Below are 25,934 nucleotides of genomic sequence, written 5' to 3' on the forward strand. Positions count from 1 at the left end.
TTCACATTTTTCCATTATAACTTTGTAACATAGCATACAAAAATTATTTTTACAGCTTGGCAAAATTCAAAATTTTTCCCATTCCATTTTCCCATTTTTAATAAATTTTCAATTAACTTAAATTCCATTTTTCTAATTAATTTAAACAATTAACTAGAATAACCAATAACTTATTTAATGAATTTTCCTAATGAATTTAAATGCACTTTGGAAAAATTCCATTTTTCTGAAAAAATATTACATTCTTTAAACACATTTATCACTCGCATGCTTTTGCCTAAGTTCCAGTTCTTGTTATGTTGAATAAGTAATGTTTAATACTCATCTTACAATATTTCGACAGTTTAGCTAAATTTTGTCAAATCTTTTGGCATTTTAAAATTTTTAATGTGCCCAGCTGGCAAGTTAAAAAGCAATAATAAAAAAAATATGAGATGTCTTTAATTATTGCTTATTAGCTTGAATTTATTCAACTAGAATTTATTTCACTTGATAAGTTCCTCAGTTTTTATTGGATTATTACTTATTTTTACCTTACTGCCTCAAAGATTATACATTTTAAAATGTTTCAACAGGCATTTCTTTTTAGTTTTCATTTTCAAGCTACTGTTTATTGGTCTTCTATAACTTAGTAATGTCAAGAATTCAGGCATTCCCCAATTGTTAACTATTGTTTCCATATCAGGTTCATAATGCAAATACTAGATTTTAAAAATTTAATAAAACATTCTAGAAATTTTGAATATCAAAGCTCCTAGAATAGATAGGATATCAAAGCAGATCATAAAACCTGCAACAAGTTAAAAATACTTCCATGAAAGAAAAAAATAAAGATAATCATAACTATTTTTTAAATATATATTTATTAAATGCACACTGACATTCATTAATCTATCAAATCCTGATGCGCAGAACGGAAACTAATACCCACACATGAAGGTCAAATGCCATATGATTGAACTGTTGGAAAATCCTTTGAAGCTTTGCATCATCAAGTAGAGTTTAAAAGTTCAAATAAATCACTCCATTTTCAAGCAGTGAATACAGGACGGTGGACCTGTACAGTGAACCTGAGCAGTTTCTGTAGACGAGATGCTGTTCCTGAAGGGGCTAATGGCGCAATGCCCTTAGCACTTCTGTATGCCTGAACAACTCTTAAAATTTGTAAACGAAATTTCATAACACTTTAACAGCTCAACATATGCATATATGAATACATTTTCAAGACAGATAACTGATCCTCCTTCAGTTTTCAAATTCAATATATATGTTTACAAAACATTTACAAGTCAGAAAATATTAAAATTTAAGTAAAAGAATATTTGGGAGTATACCTTTAGGCAACCCACTTTTTCTTGATTTATAGCAGTCAATGCAAACAACAAATCCACATTTATGGCAAACCCAATGGATATTAAACAGAGTTGCTTCACACACATCACACATCTCACGAACTCCCTGAACTACTCTTTTCCAAGTAACTGTAGTTTCTGTAAAATTAATTTTATTAAAGTTCTTGAAAAAGAGGCATTATTTTATCAAGATTCACATACAATAAATTTTTATAATTAATAAAAGAATTTATAAAATATAATTACTCAGAACAATTATTAAATATCAAAAATCAATAAAAAAAGCTGCTGAAATAAGTCTAACATTATGATATGTTTCAATTTAAAAAGATCTTTTAAAAGTAAATGTTACCATTATAAAGGTTGAAAAAATCTTTGAAAGATAACTGCAATAAATATATTAGAAACACTAGAAAAATTATAGAAACATACCACTGCCTGCATGCATTTTCTGTGCTTCTCTTTCCATCTCAACTAAATCACAAAACTGATCCCCAATATGAGTTAGAAGAAACTTTGAAATTTCAATTTCATTTTCTTGAGGTCTTATATCTGTTGGTGGAAGCCAAAGTTTGAGATCTTCTTCTAATGCATCTGATGGCTCTGAAAAGCCTGCACTTAAAATAGTTCCATTTTTTCCATAACGTAATCTGAAATAACATACATTTATGCATAATTTCTTAGATAGCAATATTAAGGGTTAAAGTACAAATGTAATTCTATATTCAAATATGAAGAGTTGGTTTCAATTGCTTGGTTTCTATTTCAATTACACAATAGTAAATTGTAGAGAATACATCAAAAGTCACATTTCAGTAGCAAAATTAAAAAGTTAACCAGTATAAGAATAGATACAAGATTATTTCCCTTATCAACAAGTTTTTTTAAATACTGTATTTAATTATAACTTTTATTTCATATTTATATCAACAGTTGCATTTTTATTTAATACTTCTTGATATTTTTATGCTTTGTTTTTACTTAATCTAGTAATTTCAGAATATAAAACAGCATAGACAGGGATGAAAGAGATAAATAGCATTCAATGAAAAAATTTGATGAAAAGAAAAAAGATTTTGTATGCAACCAGTATTTTAAAAATCAAATCTCCACATTATGTAAAATGGATATAATTAAAATTTCTTCTTGGCTACAAATTTATATTCTTTTTATCAAATTATGTACTGATGATGCCACTTTAAATATCAAAATAGGATTTTTTTTAAGAGTACAGTTTTAAAAAAACCTTTAAAAAAGATTTTAAAAAATAATAATACAACAATTATTTTAGGAATAATTCCAAAAAACAGATCAATTGGCAGGAGATACAGATTTTACAGTGACAACATGTATTAAAGATATTCAATAATACTAGTTAAAATTTCTCCAACAAGCAGCCAAAGAAGGATTCAGTAAAGGTTCAGAAATGTATTAGACTTTACAATAAAATTTTTGTAGGCATTTCTCCATGGAGAAATGAGAGTTAATAAGAAAATCCTGAAGTCAGTATTTCTTAATGTATACGATAGAATCTAATATGAGATGAAATTAAGAAAAGTTCCCACACAGAGTTTTAATAAAATCTGTTTGGAATGGAGAGGAAGAAAGAAAAACTGTCTGGAAACAGTTTATTGCATTAAGTGTAACAGGAAGTGAAGATCAGGTAATTAATCAAAAATTTAGAACAAAAGAAAAATTATTATGAAATGTTTGGGTTGCAAAGTGATTATCTTACATAAAATATAAATCAGGTTTTTCTAATAATAATATTAAATATTTTTATTTCAACCAAAAAGTGCATATATATATATATATATATATATATATGAAAGAACAGGTTACAATTAAAGCTTCTTAAATAAAGAGTGGCTTTCACCACAAACTTTTAAAAACTTGGCATAGAAACAGAGCAATTTTTGAACTGAAATATTTGAGCAATATAACAAATAGTAAGCAGAGGTGAATCACATGGCTTAAGTTTTGGACATCATGCAGATTATATTTATTCAAAAAATAGAAACGATATTGAAATTTGAGATAAATATACAGCCTAAATTTTACGAATTTGAACATTTAGCAAACATATGAAGGAAAAAAAAAAAAAAAAAAATTGCAAAGAAATGTGATAATAGGAATTGATGGGCCAAAAATTGTCAAAATTATACTTATGAATTTCATCAAGTAGCATTATAATGAATAAAAGGTACATAATACTAAATTTTAATATATTAAAGATGAAAATTAACAGCGGCAATTTAGCTGTATTCATAACATAGAACATAATCAGCTTTAGCTAAACCAAACATTGTTCAGATGCTAAACACCCCAAAAATGACATCAAGCCATCCAAATCAGCATGCATATGTTGTGTGGCATAGTAAAATATTGCACTTAATTCAGCAGTCTAAAGTTGTGCACCATAACAGTGTACATGCATTCTAAAAAAATGAGAAAAACCACAAAGTGATAGATGCCTCACCATCTAACTGAAGGGGGGGGAGTTTTGATTTCTAAGAAAGGAAGCCATTTTGAGATAATAAATAAATAGACTACCATTTAAATAAACAGACTGCACCATCCAAACTATCAGCTTAATTACTATTATTTCAAGCATTCTACGACTCCCACAATGCTTGCAACCGTTTGCACACATTAGTAACTGCATAAAAGAAACTGCAAAAAGTAACTGCATCATGAGAGAACCTCTGTAGTATCAGCTGCAAATATTTGGTGTATAATTCAGCCCTTTTCAAAAGTTAAAAAAAAAAAGACATGGAAGTTATAAAAATTAAATATCAATTTATTCAAAATATTTCCCTTCAGAGACTACAGCAACTGTCCAACTTCCAAGTAAAAATGAAATACACACAGAAAAAATTGGGGTGCTTAGATCAATCTAATCATTAAGCCAATTTTTGATAAAAGTAAGGAAAATGAACAACTCTCCAGAAAGGGAATCATCTAGTGAATACGACAAATGGGGCAACACATTCCAGGAAAATGATTTTAATATTTCTTTCACTGACAGGGCAACACATGGCCAAGCACTGTTATATTGGAAAACAATCTTGTCATGTCTTTTGCCATATTTAGGACATATGTCCTCCAATGTTTCATTCAAACTGATCAACTGTTGTTTGTATCATTCATCTTTGACACCCTTTCATTCTCACTAGATACACAGCTTTAATTTACAAACATGAATATCCTTTTGGGGCAATGATGGGCTCATTTCACCAGGATGCATCCATGCTTTCAGTAGCTAAGTTTATCACAATGAACTCATTTTATATCACCAGAAATATTACAATGCAAAAAACCTTTTTCTTTTACTGTCTTTGAAAAACAGTTTGCATATGGCTTTTCCACAATTCAGATGGGAAACAATTTCCTTGTTCCTGAATCATGCCTCATTACAAAATGCATGGTAGGATAATGCAGCAAATTCCAGTTTTGTTTGGCAAGGATCTTCATCAAGTAATGCTTCCAAATCTGCATTGCGTGGTGTATGAGTGTTTGTAAACCATTCTTTGCAAATAGTATTTGATAGGACATGCTCACAATAAATACCCAACACTAAAAAAATATATTTCTTTTGCAATTCTCTTTATAATGAAATTATGTAACTTCTTGTATTAAGCATAATACGATGATTCCTTTGAAATGCATACTTACTTTCTATATGCATAAAATCGACAGAAGATGTTAGAATCTTTTTTACTGCGCTGATGAGGTGTCAAGCGACATTCTCTGCATTTAGGAAGACGAGGAGCAACTTCACAACATGGACCATCCTGCAAAAATGGTTCACCTGTTTTCTTTAGCTGAGCTACTGATGGCTTTTCAGGAGGTTTAACAGCAACACCTTTTGATGCTGATAATTTAAAAAGCAAATCATTAATTAACTTACATGTAAATTGTTAGTGATATTCAATAATCTAAATCAGTACATAAAATAAGATCTATTAATAACAAACAATAAAAAGATACATTAAAAAAGGTCAACTTTATTGTAGCTAAGCTTTAAAACGAATCAAGATAGAATATGTACCAAAGTAGCAAACCAAAACCAAATTAAACGATTTTCACTTCAAAAATTTAGTAATTTTTTCATTTATTAGAATAGATTTCTGAACTTTTTAAATTATTGTATAACTGTGACATATTAGCATTTTCTATTCTGAATATACATAGAATAAATAAACAACAGAGTTAAGAAATTAATAAAAAAATTGTCCCTTCCATCATTATAAAATTAGTATCATAATAATGCATTCATATTTTTAGTAATATACATCGCATAAAATAATATAAGACATGTAAGCATTGCATAAATAATATAAGACATATAGGTTGCACATAAATCCTCATTGAATAGGTATTTCTAACTATTTGGATTGAACAAAATTTATATACTCTAATGATGTACCTGTAAATGACGTAAACAATTAGGTTGAATCTTAGTTTGTCCCCAATATGGTAACCCAAAAAAGCAAATGGAATAATTTTCCTAGTGGTTGATTGAAATGGGATGAGAATGGGTTCTTCCCGAATTCTGATATTCTAATTAAAATCGTCTGCTTATGAATTTTGTGAGAACAGAAAATAAAAAACTAAAAACATCTGCTCCAGCTTTTTAAATCGTTTGACTTTCTTTATATAACAGTTTTTCATTTTAATATTATCTTGCCATTCTAACAGAATTCTTTGCGATTTGTTGTTTTTTAGTCAATTTCCCATGATTATTCGGTAAGCCTATTAATGCTAAATAATCTGATGATTGGGATAATCAGAAATAGTATGATCACAAATATTATGAGGGATATTGTATTTGCGAATTTAATATCTCCATTTAGAAATATATAAGGGACCGACAGAACGACATTCACATCACTGAAAAGTTCTGGTTTTTTTTGTTTTGTTTTTTAATGGAAATCATTTCCAGCTGAAATGAGGAATCAGTAAGTGTATGTATTCCTTTAAATTTCTGGAGAAAAGAATCAGCATCTAGTAGCGAAGCTATTAGAAACGAATGCTTTCGTTTTTCCTTGTTCTGATCTTGTTATTCACAGAACCTTTGAGTTTAATGAGCTAGCGAAGCAGTAGTTTTTTTTTTAAGGTAAAAAAATTATTGCCGGTGTCTTCTTCAGAAGCCGAAGGCATCGCGTGTTCGAATTTTATTGTTTAAAGTGTAGGCTGGCACAGCCGGTTTGCAAAAGTTCTTTATTTCAGAATTCAAAAAAGATTCCGCAATTGTGGCCCATAAAAATTCAAAAGTGTGGTAAAAGTATAGTTTAGCGAGCCCCTTGCTGCGCCGAGGATACCAAGTTTCCGATAAAGGTGGCGGACGAAATAAACAAACACTTCTGTGAAACAGTTACGGTTACCACTTTCTGCATTACAATTATAATCTTTACTGATAAGTATTGGTTAATCTGAGATTTTTATTTATTTTTTTAATCTTTGGGATTGTGGCGAGAAATGCTATCGCCAATTTGCGCCAAAGCTTTCCTTGCATTCTGCGCATGCGCCAGCCTTAGCTAAGATAACGATCGCACTGACGTATGCATTCCTTCCGGTTCTTCGCGCTAGCTTGCACTTCACGTATTTCCTGGAAGAGCAGAACCTTCGTTTTCGCATGCGAATAAAGAATCGTCAATCCTTTACCATCGCCTCGTCTGGATGATTTGATTTAAGTTTATTGCTTTAGAATAGTTCTAGGATGCAACTACTTCTGAACTTTAGTTATATTTAAGAAAATGATAGGAACTGTATTTTTCAGTTTCCCTTTAGGATCACTATCGCTGCTTATCTTAACAATTTTGAAATAAAGAAGTTATTACAGACCGACAGCGCCGGTCTGTTGTGTAGAGAGCAAAATTTTTTAACTTTAAAAAAAAATCTTACGGCTTTGCTAGCAGCGGGAACTTAGTAGCTTCGCTAGCACATGGAACATAAGAACTTTTTGAATAACATCAACAGTACATAATCAAAAGAAAAGACAGAACGGAGGAAGAAGCAATCAAAACTTTATCCATACGAAATTCCAAACAAGCATCTTTTTTCCAATTTCATCAAGTCGTAATATATATATATTCCACTCACTCTTCATCCATTCTGCAGGTTCAAAATATTTCATGCCATCCCATTCACCAGATATCCATTTTAGTATAATTACCGACATAATAAATTATCAAGGGAATCATCACAGCACAAAAATGGATTACGAGAACTGCAAGGAATTCATTGCAGAAAACTTTTAAAGTAAGAATTTAGGTTTCTTAAAAGTTCATACCGACAGCTAAAAATTGAAAAGAATAAATATTTTCTGTTCGTATTCACATTAAAAATAACATTGCAGTGTCTTACTAGTAGTAAAAAATTCTTTAATTATAATACAGATCTAAGCTCAAATTTTTAATAGATATTTTATTATTTTTAATTTAACATTTTTCACAAAATAGTTGTAGTTTATGTACAACTCAACCATTGTAAAAGGTAGTAAACAAAACAGTATTAGGGTTGTTAGAAGATCCTTTCGTTGAGTTGGTGATAAACTCGGTGGGGTCACACTAAACTACATTTCAACCAAGAAGTGTTCTTAGATAAAAACAATCATGATGGATAAATTACATAATATTAATAAAAATTATAGGTAATTGTAATAATTTCACAGTATTGTTTATGTGGGCAGCCATCTTGATTGGCGCCTTTGCATTACTGGCATCCGTGGCGAAATAAGGGACACACTAAAGTAGGATTTTACCTAGAATTTCATTTTATGTTGCAGTCAATAAACGTGCTTTGGAAAAAAATTAGGGTGTCAAAGTTTTGATAAACTAACCTAGCCTTATTTAATGAGAATTCTTGGTGGACATATCTTTTAAATAAATACCTTCCACTCTTCTACAACCAAAACTGACAGGAATGACTTTAGTGCATGTGTGTGTGAAATGATAAAAATGCCAAATCGAGTGATGAATGTTACTGACTTAAAAAGAAAAATTCTAAATATAAATATATTCTAAACACATATAGATATTCTTCTTTATAAATGTAATCATGTTGAGAAGTAAAAGTTTATAATACATAAAAAATCTATTACTGTATCATTTATGATCAAAGAGCTTAAAAATTAATCAAGTATAGAAGAACGAAAAGACTTGAAAAGTATTCAGAAAAGAAAAGAAAAAAATGATAGTTTAAAAATAAAAAAAAATAACATTAAAAAAAACAAATTTGATCAAGATACAACTTATTTTTATAAATAATAATAGTTCTTAAGGAGCCTTTATTTAAAAGCAAATGTTGGTCTACAGTTTTATATCGTATGGAATTTTAATCGAGATCATTTTGTTTGCAAATATATGTCATTATATCTTTCAAAGGATATATGCTTAATATGCTTGTAAAAAATTCAATGCACTAAATTACTTTTCACAAGACTCAGAAGAAAAAAAAATGCAGTTATAAAATTTTGAAAGTAAAAACATTTAATCATTTAAGTACTACTTTTGAAATATCTACAAAATTCAAACACTTTTCACTGAATTTAGAAGCATTTATAATTAAACATGTAAATATTTTAATTCTTCTGGAAAAAAAAATCTCATCAAGAATCTACCATCACTTTTAATTATTCAAATGATTATAATTATTTCTCTTAGACAGAAATGGCAGCAATTTTTGCAGTAAGTTCAAATACTGAAGGTCAAGATTGGTTCGGTTTTGTGGTGTTTTACGACACGAAATCCATATCTGGCCATACTGCGCCACTGAAGGTCAAGAATAAATTTATTCGAGTAAGAATTCATATGGCATTATCCATCATCATAGTGAGAATTCTTATCATTCTATCACTATTTCAATGATAAACTTATATATGTACTTTATCTCAGTACATCCAGAGTATAAAAATAATATAATTTTAATGAAAGTATCACTGTGCATTTCACTTCCCTAGAGAAAAAAAAAATTCTACAACCCTTTCTTTGATAGAGTAGAGTTAAAAATAGATCTTACAGATGGGCATACAATTTTCTATAATTATTAAAACATCATAATTATTGAAATAAATATTTTTTTAAAAAAATAAGCATTATTCAAGAAAAGGCAAATAAATATTCTATGGCAACCAAAAAAAAAAAAAAAACTACAGACCTCAAGAGACACAAAACACCACAATGTAACAAAAAAAAAAAACTTCAAATTCTTAACTTCCAAGCAACGACTTTTGTAGATATGCACAGTGATAATAAAATTGTTTACCACATCGTGAAGGTAAGTTTAATAATATTAAATATCCAGTATAACATGAAGCATCAAATCCAATATAAAAAGGTTCCCGTTAATCAGTCTTTTTTGTGTTTAGAGTATCAAAAATTCATCTCATCAAATGTAAATGCATTTGACAAATTTTTATAACCTAAAAAATACATCACTCCAGTTTTATTAATATAAAAGAATTTTAATTTTATAAGAAAAAATTTCATTAAAGTTAAATGAGAAATTTAATATGACTAATTAAAAACATTGTTTTGAATGTATCTGCAAAATGTTTTTTTTTATCTTGACATATATTAATAATGTAAACAAAAAATTCAAGTTATATTAGAAGCGAGGTAATCAGAATATATAAGAAGTGAGGCAAACTTCCAAAATAACGACTTTCTTTAAGAATAAATTTTTCATCTATTTGCAAAACAATTTCAGTATAGGCCTTGATAACAAAACGAAGAAAATAAATGATAACAGTGATGATAAAATCACAGTGACAGCACATTCAAAACTTTTACAGTAATGCACAATTAAATGAAAGCATATTAAATAAGAATTGCTATTTTATTTGTAAATATTTAGAGAAAATGTAATTGAATGTGGAAGTTAAACTTTATTACTTATATTTGGAATGTTATTTCTTTTATGCTAATTACCTGTTCTATTTAATTTTAGGTTGAATATCTTACAAGAAATACTTTTACATTGTTTATAAATGAACTTTCTTTTCAATCTTTAAAAAAAAATCATTTTAAAATTTTGGTTTCAAAGCAATTAATTAATTTTACAAAGATGGAGTTCACTTCAATCAAAAGCAATCAACTTCTCTAAAAATTCTGAAACATTGTTGTGTACCCCAAGTAATTGATGGGTTTGTGGGATTTTTAGTCGCACAAGATGTCAGTCCTGCTTACACAAAATTTCAATCTAAGAAGTGTTAAAATGGAAGGAAAATATGTGATTCATTTCATTTCAATTTTTTTTTGTTCATTTTCAATATTTTGCTAATGCGTTCAAACTCAGTTTATTCCAGAAAAAGCGTCAAATGAATGAGTATCTTGAGCAATGAAGTAAACTACGTTCTAAATTAAGAATTTTTTCATTAGTATTACACTTTGTGTTATCCAAAGAAATTTAATTTATTTAAAAATTTTGGTGTTAGCAATGGATTGCTGAGAATCATTCAGCAAATAATATTTTACGTTCTTTTTCTTTGTCTATTTGGTGATAGTTCTGATATCTTACAAATTCTTCATAATACTTGCTGTGCCTAAAATTTTCAGATGTTTTTATTCTTTATATTTCATTTTATGCGGGAAACGATGCAATCCAGTGAACGTATGAACTACATTCTGTGACTGATTTTGCGACTTAATACGCCTTTTCATTCCATGAATTCGTAAAATGTCCTGGGATCCAAAATAGGGCAATTAGAAGCGGATTTAGGTAGCTTGCAGTCTTTGGAATTATGAGCTCTTTTTGATTAATTTCGTATAGCATTTCTATACATTTTAACTTAATAAACATGTTTATTATGTATTTCAGGTTATTTTTTTTATTTCATCAACTTCTAAACATGTAGATTTTTATTTGTTTTATTTTGTATCTTGACTGAGTGGCATCAACGTTTGTACCCATATTATTTAACCAGAAGTAACGTTCACACGGGCCCAACTATTGCGCGCAATGAAAGGCCACGCCTACCTCAGGAACATCACGTGATCTCCATCAAGTGAACATCACGTGGTTGTCTCATCCGGATTACTATTTGCTACTGTCCCATTTCAGTCACGCGATTCCCCCTAGGTGTGACTTTCGATTGCGCCCAGTAGTTGGCCTCGTGTGAATCCTGCTAGACACTTGATGATGGATACTGAATTAACTAAGTAATAATGCTAAATAAAGAGTTAATACTATTTTTACACTTACTAATTCATACAATTTTGTACAAATTTATTAAGCGACTAAACTAATAACAATTTTTTTTAATTGATCTGATGCGACCCCCCCCCCCCTCCCTCCATTAGTCAAGTAGTCATATGTAGTTTCCTAAGCGGAAATACGTCGTAGAGAATATGTTTATTTGTTTAAGATTTTTTAATTATTTTGTATATATTATATATTTTGTGTGTAAGCTTGGCGATAACAGATAGAGATTTAGGGGGGAAATTTTGCAATGCTATCAGAATTGAAAGTCGGTAAGAACAATCAATGGCTTGCCTGATATAGCAAGGTTGTTTGAAGTCGGCATATTGTCAAAGCGTCCGCAGTGAAAATGTGAGTTGATGCGATGGATTCGAAAAACAAATGCCGGAGAATTCAATTTTATTTTGGTAAAAATTACTATAAATACACTTTTAATTTGCATGCATTAGAATTTATTTTGACTTATTCAATTAAATTCATATTTTTTCGGTTTAATCAAATAATAAGGTGATTTTTTTAAATATGTATTCCACATTAATATTTAGGTTAATTAGGTTATAATGGTTAGTTGCTTGATACCACTTTGCAATATTTCCTTAAATGTGTCCCTAATACTTGAATGCAGAAGAGATGTATTCTGAAAGCAATATTTTAACGTTAGAGCATGAGCTTTTAGGAAACTCTACAGAATTTGATTCAAAGATTAGTTCCCAACTGATTCCTAAATAAGAGAAGTTTTTCCCCAGAAGAATCGTATCGGGTTCGGTGAGAATGAAATAAAACTGCTTCGAGTTCATGTTATAAAGAAATTAATTGGAAATTGTTTGATGAAGAACTGAATGTATAAATGTTTTAATTTTTTCATTGGGAATTTCTGGATCAGCAATTTGGAACAATACACTGTTTAGAGTCCATTGTGTGGAACTCCAAATGCAATTCGAAGTGTTTTAGTCTGGATGATTTGCATGCCTTCATATGAGATACTGGAAACTTGTTGATAATTTGTGTCGCATAGAAAAACAGACCCAAATACAATTATCTGTGAGGATTATTACAACTCTTGTCTCTGAAACGTATTGTTTGAATGCGATTCCCTTCAATACATTAATTCTTCTAATAGCTTTATTTCTAATATTATTTCATGACCGAACCTTGCTGATTTCCTTTTGAAAACTGAATATTTAAATATGTTATGGATTCTTCCCACAAAAGGTGAATATCAGCTAATGAAATTTTAGGTTCATTAAGAATATTTTTATTGGAGAGATCTGTGATACCTTTTTCTGGATTAAGTATCAATTTCAAATATGTCCTACACAGATATACATTTTTGATAGTCTTTATAACTTTTTAATGATATATTCTAGCAGTTGCTGTGCACAGAAAATAGAGATTTCGTCTGCAAAAACTAAGTATTTACATCGTGTTCAGTTCAAGGGTAGTGATGGTGAAGGGTGGGTGTATATAGATGTGCCGAATGCAAGTTTTATGGGACGCTATGGAGACATAGTACGTTTATCATTTTTTTAAAACGAAGTATCATGAAGTGGCGAAAAAATGTCATGCCCCAAGTAAGGCTGATTGATGAGGGAACTTCATCATCGCGATATCCCGTTCACCACATATCGATATTTTTCGATATCGCATATCATAATTATAAATTATAAATGGCAAAATATTGATTGATCAGAACGACTACAAATAAAAAGAAATTTCAATTTATATAATAAAAATATTTGTTTTCTTTTGAATAAAATTAGTCAGAAAATAATTTTGTTAAAACCCTTTTAATAAAGTGTGTCAATGCCAAAGCTATGTCTGCATATTACAATTTATAACACTGCGTTTAAAACGAGCAATTTTAGAATATGACAGTATTTATAGAAATATAAACAAGAATTCTGTATGAAGGTGAAAAAGAACGAAGAACAACAAAAAATAAACACTAACCGACAACCAAAACAAAATCGAAAACGTAAATTGTGAATATCGATTTATTGCATCGCTATTTATCATGAGCTGCTAAGCGAAAGCGGAAGTATAACGGAATTTCTTTTCTTTTCTTTCTTTTTTTTTATGCGAGTACGCTTATGTGCGAAAATGCGAGCTGAGAATAAAATTCAATCTAATCTGAATGAATCCTTTTTGCTTTTATTTCTGAAGATGAATATATAGCGATTAAACAAAGATCAGGCTACAGCCTTCTGATAACCGCAATTATTTTTCCATAATGGTATCATTCAATTAGGGGACAGAAAGCAGTTTATTCCAAAATGACGTGCTTAAAACAAGTATTTTTATATATTAGAATGTGACAGTATTCATAGAAATATTAATTCTGTATGAAGGTGAAAAAGAATGAAAAGCAAGAAAAATAAAAACTAACCAATAAATGAAACGTAATCGAAAACACAAATTAATTGTGAATATTGATTTATTGCATAGCGAGTTATCGTGAACAATTATTCATGATCATGCTTTCGATAGATCCATATTTTTCAAAAGCTGGCATTAAAATAATCGATTTTTCCACATTTCTTTCGATAAATCGGAAATCGCCGCAGCCCTAGCCTCAAGCGCCATCTATTTCTGAAGACGAATGTGTACGTGTGTGTTGACGCTCTACAGACCAGATGGTTTGACCTACAGCTACCAAATTTGGAGGGTAAAAATGCATTTCGAAGCAATTTTTTGAAATTTTAATAAATATTTTAATAAATTAAACTAAATTCTGCATTTTTTTTTTTTTTTTTTTTTTTTTTTTTTTTTTTTTGCGACAACTTGTGAAAATGTTGTTGCACATAAATAGATTTTGTACCGTTTCAAAATTTTAAATGCCTTTTTAATTATAATAAATTAATAACCATGCAAATTTTCCTTAAATTTTGGCAATTTTTAAAAAATATGTTTTTGCCTAGATTTTAATAACAGATTAGATTAGTGCTTCGAAGTTCAGACCTTTTTCATTATTTAAGTTCAAACCTTTTTCATTGTTTACTATCTGATTGCATGATTTTCTTCCAATGGTTAAAGTTAAAGAATAAGGATTTTGTTTAGTATCTGTGTAATTTACGAGTCTTGTAAACAAATGAATTTATAATACCGCAAAACTTAGAAGACAGATGAATTTCTTACTTATGTTTATAGCAGTGCTATGATGTCATGGATTGATCACCATTAGAAAAGTTCATGTACACATTGAATATAATGTATATAAGACAGTTTAAATAACACGACTTTAATGTCTGACAATTTGGTGGAATCATGAACTTGAAAATATATCTGTTGTTGTTTCTAATGGCACTTGTCATTGACAAGCCCGCTGACGAAGTCGGCGATTTTAAGCCGAGAGAGCGTCTCTTGATTTTCAGTAGTGCCATCTAGGGCAAAGAATGCGTCTTAGCCAATCACGCGTCACAACCCTTTTTACGGACTTCATATATGCAATTCATTCATTCATCTACAGATCGTAATTTAGACCTGAATAGAAAACATATCTAAACGGTTTAATTGGAATCAAATATAACTAATATCTCAGGCGAACCAACTAACCGCCAAAAGGCGGCAAGTATTTACTAAACCACTGACGATGACTGGAGTGGTGAGAAAGTTATTATTTTCTTAATCTTTGTGCATCTCATTAAGTGGTGAGGATGAGCGCATTTCCGGAATGTTAAATGTAATTTAACATGTAAATTACATGTTTACATTTAATGTAAAATGTAAACATTCCTTCCTTCATTTTTCCTCTTACCCCTATTTTGTCGAATTAAATCTATCCTAATGCAAGCGCAAAAACGTGGGGGATTTTAGAATCCGTTGACAAAAAATAAATTACTTTGTTTAGTAATCATGATAAACTGATATGGCGTTGGGTTCGCGTCCCTAGGATTACGATTTCGGATCTCGTCGACCGAAGACTCTTCGTGTGTGTGGTGGCTGGCGCATATAAATCTGTCGTGGTTACAAAGTCCTCCATGTCGGGAGTAATACCACTGAGGGTACTGGATCAGGGGTGATCGTTCTCTGATTCAGGTCTAAATTACGATCTGTGAATGAAATGCATGAATAAAGTCCGCTCCGTAAAAAGGGTTGTGACGTGTGTGCAGCTAAGTTGAATTCTTGGCCCTAGATGGCGCTACTGAAAAAACAAGAGACGCACCCTTGCCTTAAAACCACTGACTTCTAAAGTCAGTGGGCTGTCTTTGAAAAGTGCCATTAGAAACAACGATTTTTAGATACCTACAATATCACCTTTTTAAATTCGTCTCAAAGAACCAATTGAACAGAACATAATTCAATTATGTTAAATAAAAAAAATTAAATTTCAAGCCTTTGATCATTTCAATTAATAAATAACATGATATTCTAATACATTTAGAATAATTTATTAGTTATAACGCAAAATCAATAGCAACGCAAAAATTGCTTTTCAGTTTTTAGAATACTCTGTTGAAAGTGGCGATAAATAATAACATTTAAAATTAAGTAAAATTATTACAAGTGTTTATAAACTAATTAGAAATAAAATAAGAAATCAAAATAAATTTTTTCTGAGATTTTTCTCAAGAAAATACTTAAATTATTTTAGTTATGTAAATATTATTTAATTGTTCTTGTTCAAAGCACACTAAAGCCATATGATTTAATCAGATATTCTGCTACAAAAGTTTACTTTTGCAAGATAGAAAATTACCTTTCTGCTAATAAGTTCATTATGAGGAGAATCAACAAAATTTTCAAAATTATTTCAACATAAGAAAACGCAGAGGATAGCACTTTCGAAGCTTTATACGTTTCAATTAAGTTACTAAATTTTTCTTTGTGGCCTTTTACAAGCAATAAGAACTACTCTAATTTGTTGTAAAATACTGTAGTAACTTTGATAAAGAGATTTTAGTTTATCAAGACAAATGTTCTTTTCTTCGCTAGACGTATTAAAAAAATAATAAAAAATATTTTGAACACTTTTAAATTACGCTCATAATTTTTTTTCCCCCTCCTAAAACGTTCTACAATTAAAGTGTCATAAATCATGAGAAGAAGACGAATTCAATAAACATTTTCTTTCGTGTATGCCTTTGAAGAATAATATCCTTCAAAGTTAAAGTCGTTAAGGATCTAGTCAATTATTCTACATTTCAAAATTCATTTCGGAGCTGACCGATAAAATGTTCTAATGATTTTAATAAGGAACCTTTATGAAAAAGTGTCTTTTCAACTGATTGTATGCTAATTAATTTGTTTCATTTATTCTCAATGAATGACATTTCCATTTGCGATCATGAATACCGTTTTATACTTTTCTTACTAACTTCCTTCTTTTTTTTTTTTTTAAACATTTTTTTAAAATTAAAGCTACATCTTCAGTTGCAGTAGATTTTTTTAAAAAAATTCTGATGCCTTTATTTCTGATAAAGCTCCTATTATACTGTTAAAATGACCTTTAAAACAATCAGTCATCGTCCAACGTCTTGTATCAGATAGTTTCATTATAATTTGTGAATTTTCGAAATTTCCAGATTTCCATTCAATATTTGGTAGCGTCGAATGGATGCAGGGGAGAAAAAAAAGACATTTTTGTACAAACGTAAAATATTTAATTGCTACATTACAGGTCTCTGCAGAAAAATCAAGAACTAAATTTAAAGAAAGAGCAGCATAAGGAATAAAACTTTCATTTGGGCTGTATTCTTTAATTCGTGCATGAACTCTCGGGTATTTCCCAGCTATATTTAATGCATTGTTGGAACTTTGTCATCTACGACATTTACTGCCTAAACTACTTATTTTACAGAGTGCAATATATTGAGTTGAATTGTTCAAATTAAAACACGTACGGGACAGTGCTAAAATTTGATCGGGGATTCCAACTAAGCGAACCCTCTCTAGCTCTGCTCTCTCTATGAGTCTTCTAAAGAAATTTATATAGAAATAAAAAATTTTGAGTAAAACATTTCTTTAAAAAAAAAAAAATTGAGAGAGAGAGAGAAGGGGGGGGGGGAGATTAAACTAAATCTTCTAACTCCAAATCTTCTAACCTTCAAAACTAGCTACGCTGATTCCAACGAAAAAGAAAACTCGCGCTTCAAACGTCCGAAATCAATGACTGATGCAAATGATTTTACTCAATATTGTTAATTTAATAATATCATATTTTTATACTTTTTAGCGTTTTTATATCTAATAAACTTCTTGAATTTCTCTGCTTTTGAAATTATTTATTGGTCTGATTTTTTCCCCCGTGCTTTCGTCAGAGCTTAATTCTTCTACGTTTCAAATGGATTTTTTTCATTTTTTTTTTTTTTTTTCTCTCTCCAAAATGAGGTAGAGATATTTTATTTTTTCCTGTGAACAAGACTGCGATGCACAACAGTGCAATATACGTTTCACAGATTTTTGAGGTACCTTAAGTCTTATTCATTCTATGTCTACATTTAATAATATGGTGTAATTTACATACTCGTTTGAAAACAAATTTTCCTTCCACTGTCGAAGGAAAGCAAAAAACTAAGTTTTATTTAATATATCATTGTAGATTTGAATAATATTTGACCAAAAATATTTCATGGAATTACTTTTCTAAATACAAATTTAGCATCACATTCATTTATTTATTAAAAAAAACAACATAATAATTTCGCTGTTTTCTTTTAAATTAAAATTTTCAATATTTTTAAGAAAATTTCTTTATTGTTTAAAATTTTAAAAAATGTTTCAATCCTAATGTTTGATTTTCATTTCCCTCCCTTGGCAATAACTGTGATATTAGATTACTGAATGATTTCCATAAAATTAATGAGTTTAATTTGATAATTCCAATGAAAACAAAGCATTAAATCCAAGAAGTATATTTCATTTGATTTCTATTCAAGAGAATAAGTCATCACATTTGGAAGAAAAAGTAATTGCACTCGGTAAAAGAAATAATATAAGCACTAAATGTTGTAGATAACAAAGTTTCGACAATGCATCAAAAACAGCAGAGAAATATTCGGATATTCAAGAACAAGTTAAAGAACACGGCCCGAATGCAAAATTTTATACATCGTGCTGCTCTTTCTTTAAATTCAGTACTCAATTTTGCCGCGATAATTCAATCTAGAATAAAAAATATTCATTTTTTTTATTTTAATATATCTAGAAAAGATAAGAACACTTTTTTTTTTGATAAATTAAGATCTATTTATCAAAGTGATGTAGATGCTGTAGTATTTCACGGAGAGTCAGAGCAGTTATCATGGCTTATAAAAGGCGATAGAGAAATATTTAGTAACCTACTTGAAATATAAGTCCCGCGAGTGCTACCATCAGCGGTTTCTAAAATCGGAATGATTTTGAAGAATTCGCTGACTCTCTCCATAATGTACTCATCAGCAGTGAGATAATTTTCTCTCTTGAAAAGAGTACAAAGTTATTGCAGAAGTACAAAATCAGGAGACAATTTAAATAGCATAATTCTATTGATGCAGAATAAGAACAATAAAATAACATTGATATATCTAAGATAATTACATATTTTATAGAGAAAAAAAAAGTTATCTCAATCTCATAAATTTATAATTAGTTTATTAATACATGCAATATTTTTCTTCGAAAGACAGTGAATAGTAGTTATTATTATTTACCATCAATTCAACAAAATGCATCAAAAGATCATAATGCATCAAAAACTGAAAAGCAATTTTTGTATTGATTATAATTAATAAATATTTCTAAAAATATTAGAACTTCATGTTGTTTTTTATTAATTGAAATGGTCAATGAAATTTATATCCTTATATAGCAGAACTCAGTTTCGTTTATCATGTTCTATTCCAATAGTTCTTTGAGGCATTTTAAAAGACAATATTTTAGGTATCTGAAAATTTGTTTATTTATAATAATTAGTTAAAAAAGTAATCTAGTGTAACTTTTTTTTTTAATTATCTGAGCGAAATGATAAGAATTTGGTATCAGTCTTACGTTTGTTTTAAAGTACTTTATGAATTACTTTTTATAAATGCGCTCCTTGTGTTCATAATTCCCTGTCTCTAAAATTTTTAAATGATTAAAAAAGGAAAAAAAAAAAAGTTTTATCTTAGATTATGCCTTTTAAGAGGAAGAATGAAAAAAGGAAAAGATACATCAACTATACATACACGAAGATTTAAATCTTGCGATTTTTGTTTTTATCATTATTACTTTATCATATTTTAGTATTTTGAAATGATAATCAAATTAATTATCATTTTAATCTTAATACGTCTTTGAATATAATATTTATTTTATTCGATAATTATAATCAAAATCATTTTTCTAGGGAAAAAAACTTTCTTTTATATAATGAATAATAAGCTATTTAGATAATAATATCAATATTTATATTTGCGAATTGCAGGTATAAATTTTATTAACTTAGTATTAATTGTCAAAGATTAATAAACTTGGTAATTAACCCTTTAAAGGGCCATTTTTTTCTAGTCATATTATGTTTAAAAATTTTTAGGCTTGAAATTAGAATAAGAAAAGGGATTCATTTAGCTTATTAGATAATTTTGATTAATTAATTAATTTGGTTAATTAATAATTAAGTAACAAATCAAGACACATCATTTTGTGTGAGATAAAGAACTGAAGCATTTAAGTTTCTGTCTTTCTAAAAAAATTTGTTAGAATGCCAACCTACAAAATTTCATACAAAGATTGATAAATTCGGTGGGAAGCATACTTCCCACGACCTTAGAAAGGGTTAAAATAAAACAATAGATAAATTATAAAACAAAATTATTATAAATAAAAAGCTATTGTGAATTAAAATGTATGAAATTAATTTAAAACATTGTATCCGAGAAGGCGAAATTTAGAAGTTTATATGGGTGATTTTTTTCACAGCCCAAGATCTTTAGCAGTATTGGCTCCACTCCTGCTCATTGGATGCAAAAAACTAACGCATTTTGTGCAATCACGGTCGACCAACAAATAACTGAATGTGGATAGGAGTAAACTACATTTTAATTGTTTCTGATAATATAATTCCAAAAATTTTAATTGAAACGGAAATGTGTTTCGCTTTACGTTTCGTTCAATTCAGAACGTTTCATTTCAATGACTTCTAAGACATCCGATGTACACAATTCTTTTGCTAAATCTCCCACTGTAGTGATAACTGGAACATCATACAACAAGAAACATGAACTAATATTTTCCTAAATAATATCTGTGTTGACAAGGACGCCTGAAATTTTGTCCAAAGAAAGTAAAATTGCTTCCTAAACAGAATCTTCATTTTTTAAAAAAAGACATTATCCTTTCTTGTATGCAACAAGCTTATATTAGCCGTAAATTTTACTACTTTCTCTTAATTTCTTTTTATAATATGGAAGAGTTCGGGCATGTTAATCGATCTTTCCATCCACATTAGATAAGACAACGTTGATTTCGTGAAATTTCTGACTGACGCGCAAAAGAATTTTTTTTTTTTTTTAGCTGGCTTTCCGTTTTCATAATAATTACAAAAATCAGAATTCCTTTTTGAATTAAATTTAAATTCATTTCGAGGATTAATGTCCTTTCAGCATTCTGTATAAAAAAATGAAATTTGCTTTCCAACTTAATAACGACATTACTATTAAAAAAAAATTAAAAGGGTGACTGACCCATATTTAAGTGAATTAGAAGAAATTAAACAAGGAAAGAAAAGCACATTATTTGACCAACTATGACGAAAAAAATAGGGGGGGAGGGATTCGAATTTAGTATTCTAAGCCAGTCGCACACAAACGAAAAAAACTGAAAATTATTTCTGTTATTTGTGGGAATAACTATAACTTTTTGTAAAGTCTTATAAAACGTATTACTAGACATAATTTCTGGAAAACGGAAATGAATAAAATAAATAATTACATAACTTTTGCACATTTCATTACCAATAAGGTGAAAGCAAATATCAGAGAAGTATTCAGACAGTGAGAGAAATTCAAGTCTTTTGGCGATAATTCAAAAGAAATGAAACGCTTACTAGCTTTAAAGTACGGTAATCCTTTGATTAATCAGTCCTAGTGTATGTTGATGAACTTATTTACACTCTGCATTTGTGAACACGGGATAACAGCCATTATTGCAACAAATCCCTAACTCATCACACTTTCAAGTTTAATCAGTAGTAATAATAAGAAAGGAAAGTGTTTTGTAACGTGAAACATCGATTGAAAGAAACCAAAAATTAGAAATGAAAAAAACTCCTTGTACACCATTATAAAAATATAAAATCTATTTAAAAAATACGTGATATTTTAAAAATAAGTAAATCAAAAGTATTGATTATAATTTTTAAATGCAAGAAAATTGGCTCTATCGAAAATAAAGCACGGACAGGATGGTAAGTAATTTTCACACATAAGCAGAGGTGGTCTGTTAAAAAAATTCACTATCAATCCGAAGGTAAGTGCTGTTAAATTATCTTGAATCTTGGTAATTGTGAAGCTAAAAAATGTTTCAGGTAAACATCTCATCCGCAAACTGTAAGATACATACTGAGCAATCAAGATTTTCATGCTCGAGTTGCTAGAAAGAAACCGTTTATTAGTAAATTTATTTATTACACAAATCTGCTAAAAACACACACACGAGAAAGGGGGGGGGAGAGAAGGGGGAGAGGGGAGGGAGGGAGAGAGAGTGAGAGTGTGTGTGTGAGAGAGAGAGAGTAGGAAATCTAACATTGATCTTAAACCAAGAAATCTTCGTCGTGCTCAATGGAACATGGTGAAAGTAACCAACTTGCCTAGGACTGCACGAGTACCTTTGGGACAGGATACCTAGAATTAACTGACAGCAAAATCAAAAAATATGATTACTTAGATATTCTTAAAAGAAATATAAAACAAAGTGCTCAAAAAAGGGAAATTTCGGCACATTTTAAACTCTATATAGACATCGATACGAAGCATACACGTTATTTTGTAGGTTATGAGATTTCTGTCATTATGCTATTTTCATTAAAACACCAGCCCAAAGTCCCATCCTTAATCTTATATAACATTTATAAGTTTATGTACAACAAATGTGCATGAAAGTAATATTGAAAGCAAAAATAACCCGAAAGAAAAACTAATTGAAACATGGAGAAATATTGATCCACATATATGAAGCAATTATTCAATTAAATACCAAGAAAATTGGAAAAAGGTAATAAAAAAATCAGGATCGATCAATAAAATATTAAAATAGTGCCTTCAAGCAGTAAAAGTAATTTTATTTTGTTAATTAATTTGTAACTGCCTGAATACTTTTTTGGACTGAAAATATGCCGTGAAAGTACAATAACGTTATTTACACTTTAATTTTTAAGTTTAAGAAAACTATTTCAGTACCATATGTATTTCCACACCTAATAGGATTTAAAGACGATATTCGTTTCACAATATGTAGTTTTTATATTTTTTATTTGATAAAGTTTTATTCCTCTCGGGTGTCTGAATATTTGTTTTGGTGATTGTTAAGTAAAATTTTTGTGTCAATATAAATATAGGAATAACATACAAGAAAGTGACCGACTTAAGTATGACAAAAAAATTGTAATAGCTTTACTGATTTCGCAGAATCCAATTTTAAATATTAAGGTTTCATACATGATAATAGGAAAACTCAGGTGAAGGAGAAAGAAAAATAAAGGTTTGAAATCTGACAGTCACAGAATGTCTATTTAAATTTTGTTCTCACTATCGCTTAAAAAACAAATGTGAATATCATTTAAGTGAACTAAGGGATTTAAAAATTACTCTCAGGGGGTCACTGAAGACACAAAGAAAGGATAAATCTAAATAACGAATAAATCCAATCCAGAAAAGTGTAATTTCCCCCCCATTAAATTAACCAAAATATATTCGAAATATAAAAAATATCTTTATAATTTTATAGGAAATTCAAGAGACCCCAGAAATGTCAGTGAATTGGATTTAATTGTCAGTGAATTGGAGTTAAAAACGTTCCAATTAGACAAGTATCACAGTAAATTGAATCTTTTGACTAATTTCTCAGAATTGAAGAGTACCTGGGTAAATTTTAAGAACCCGTGGAGGCAATATCGATCGCGATGTTGTTTTCGGATGTGGGGCTCTGCGGATATCCAATCATTGCGAGAAACCTGTGCTGACGTATCTTAGGTCTCTAGGCTCTCAACCAATCACAGTCCAGCAATAGCCTTGACGTAGTTTAGGTGGCGAGAGCGAGGAAGAAGGATTTATTTCTGGCATATGAGCTCCAGCAACAGCAGCTGGGGAAGCATTTCCCGGGTGTCAAGTCGCCATAAGTTGCAACGTGAAAGATCGAAGCCGTACTGTGTTGTGATGTTGAGAAATCAAACTATAATTTAAACAATTCTATATTTACATAAGGCTTTTCTATATTAATCCATATTTTTTCGATGATTTATCGTAGGTCTCTGAGTAAGAGCTTTCTGTACACTTGATTTCGGTTTCAGTCATGTTCTCTGGAAGACATATAATCTGACATCTCAAAGCTATTTTGGTAATATACCAGACCACGCTGTGGTGACTACTCATAAAAGCTGAAACGGGAATTAACATAGACAATTAACTTGACGTATGTATGACAACAGAGTTTTGAGTTTACAATAAAGACTGGTGGAAGTGAACCTACAGTGCAGACCGACGTCAATTTCCACTCTTCTACTTTTTTACAGTGACATTTTGTGACTTAAGGAAAATCTCTTCATCAGTTCGCAGTGACATAAAGCATTTTTTCTCAATACATTCTTTTGGTGTGAGAGAATTGAGATCTCCAAAAATTCTTTTATCTTCATTTCAAGGGGGAAAAATTGTTTACATCTGAAACAGAAGGTAGGCACTGTATTTTTCAATCTTTCATTTATATTAAGAAACCTTTCTGAAGAATTTTTTTAAAAAATTTCTCAATCAATTTATATGCAAATATTTTTTGAAGGATTATCTTTGATATTTACTTCTTCGACTATCAGTGAGTTTTGACTAATTCACGGTTAAAAACACTTCTTTTTATAAAAAGAATAGCTTGTATGTCAAAAAATTGATGATCTAAAATATTCCACAGACTGTAAACATATTAGAATCATCCACTTGTGGAATTATAATTGTGGAATTTTAGAATGCTTAGAGTTAAGAAATTTCATGTTATTTTTAACTTAAAAAAAAAAACCAGAATAAATACATTAGCAAATTTTAAAATCACCATTACTTATAAAATGTGCAATAAAATTTTTTTGGGGGTCTCATAAACAATAAACCAGTAATTTAATTAAAAGCAAACATGAAATTGTAAGAATTAAAATTGTTATAATTGAAACTTTATATTTCTAAAGAGCGATTTCTAACTTTTTGTGAACTACTGTATTTATTAATATTATATATATTCCTAATTATTTCCATATTTTTATATCTTTCTTGCATTTTCTTTCTTCTCTTCCGTTCATATGTTTTTCTGGTTTTAGCTCATTTAATATACTTCATATCTTATTTGTACTCGCTGATCCTGGTATATTTTATAAAGATTTTTACTTTTGAGAAAACAGCTGCTGGCTGTCAATTTGACACACATTCTTTATTATTTTGTTATGGTCTATTACCTACAAATATTACTGCTTTGCATCTTAATCCTATCTTTATTTGGTCTACCTTACATTAACAGCATTATCATATGTAATAATTTTTAATGACCTCTCTGCCACCTACCCTCCTGGTACATGTTTGTAAAGTACTGTGAATTCTTGGAACATAAAAAGAAGAAAATTATTCGGAAATCAATATAAATATGAACTGCTTCAAAAGTAAGAAAGAAAAAGAATTTCTGATTTACAGACTTTTCATGCATTGTGAGAGCTCTTACAAGATTTCTCTTCAGAAAAGACTTTCGGCGGCCAGTCATTAATAGCAAATAAAATATCAAATAATATACAACAAAAGTAGAAAACAGCATCATTTGTAACAGAGTGAATGAACCAGCTTCTCTCAACAACTTCACTATTGCTCAACACTTCTGAATAATGCAAGAGCAAAAATCTATGCCTTCCTTTATTAACAGAAAACTCGAATCCCGGACTCTCTCAACCAATATTTGACAGATTTCAGATGAAATCCAGAAAGGTTTCCATAATGCAAGATTATAAGGAATTTCGTTTAATATCTGCTAGCTGCCACTGCTGCTGCTACCTACCTGGTTTTTGATGAACTTCCGGTAGCGTTATTTTTCAATTTCTTTTGGGAACAATAGAACAGGCACTGAATTTTCATTTGTCAAATTCAAACCACCTGCTGTTGATACGAATACTTACTGTTCATTTAAAAAGGCGTTTGGACAAAGAATTCCTTCATAAGATAGCTTAGTTTTCTTCTCCGATTCTCTACC

At 29.5% G+C, this 25,934-nt stretch overlaps 1 protein-coding gene across 3 annotated transcripts in view; it reads right to left on the bottom strand.

Annotated features, from left to right (window-relative positions):
* Positions 1–25,934, bottom strand: part of LOC129960978 (probable JmjC domain-containing histone demethylation protein 2C) — a 189,330-nt gene that overhangs the window by 27,425 nt on the left and 135,971 nt on the right. For all 3 annotated transcript variants that reach the window (XM_056074759.1, XM_056074760.1, XM_056074761.1), the window contains 3 exons: positions 5,028–5,226; positions 1,785–2,002; positions 1,335–1,490 (listed from right to left, as the gene is read on the bottom strand). In XM_056074759.1, the coding sequence (XP_055930734.1) occupies positions 1,335–1,490; positions 1,785–2,002; positions 5,028–5,226 (573 nt within the window). The remainder of the gene's footprint in view (positions 1–1,334; positions 1,491–1,784; positions 2,003–5,027; positions 5,227–25,934) is intronic.

This window comes from Argiope bruennichi, chromosome X2 (assembly GCF_947563725.1).
Source record: "Argiope bruennichi chromosome X2, qqArgBrue1.1, whole genome shotgun sequence".
Lineage (NCBI taxonomy): Eukaryota > Metazoa > Arthropoda > Arachnida > Araneae > Araneidae > Argiope > Argiope bruennichi.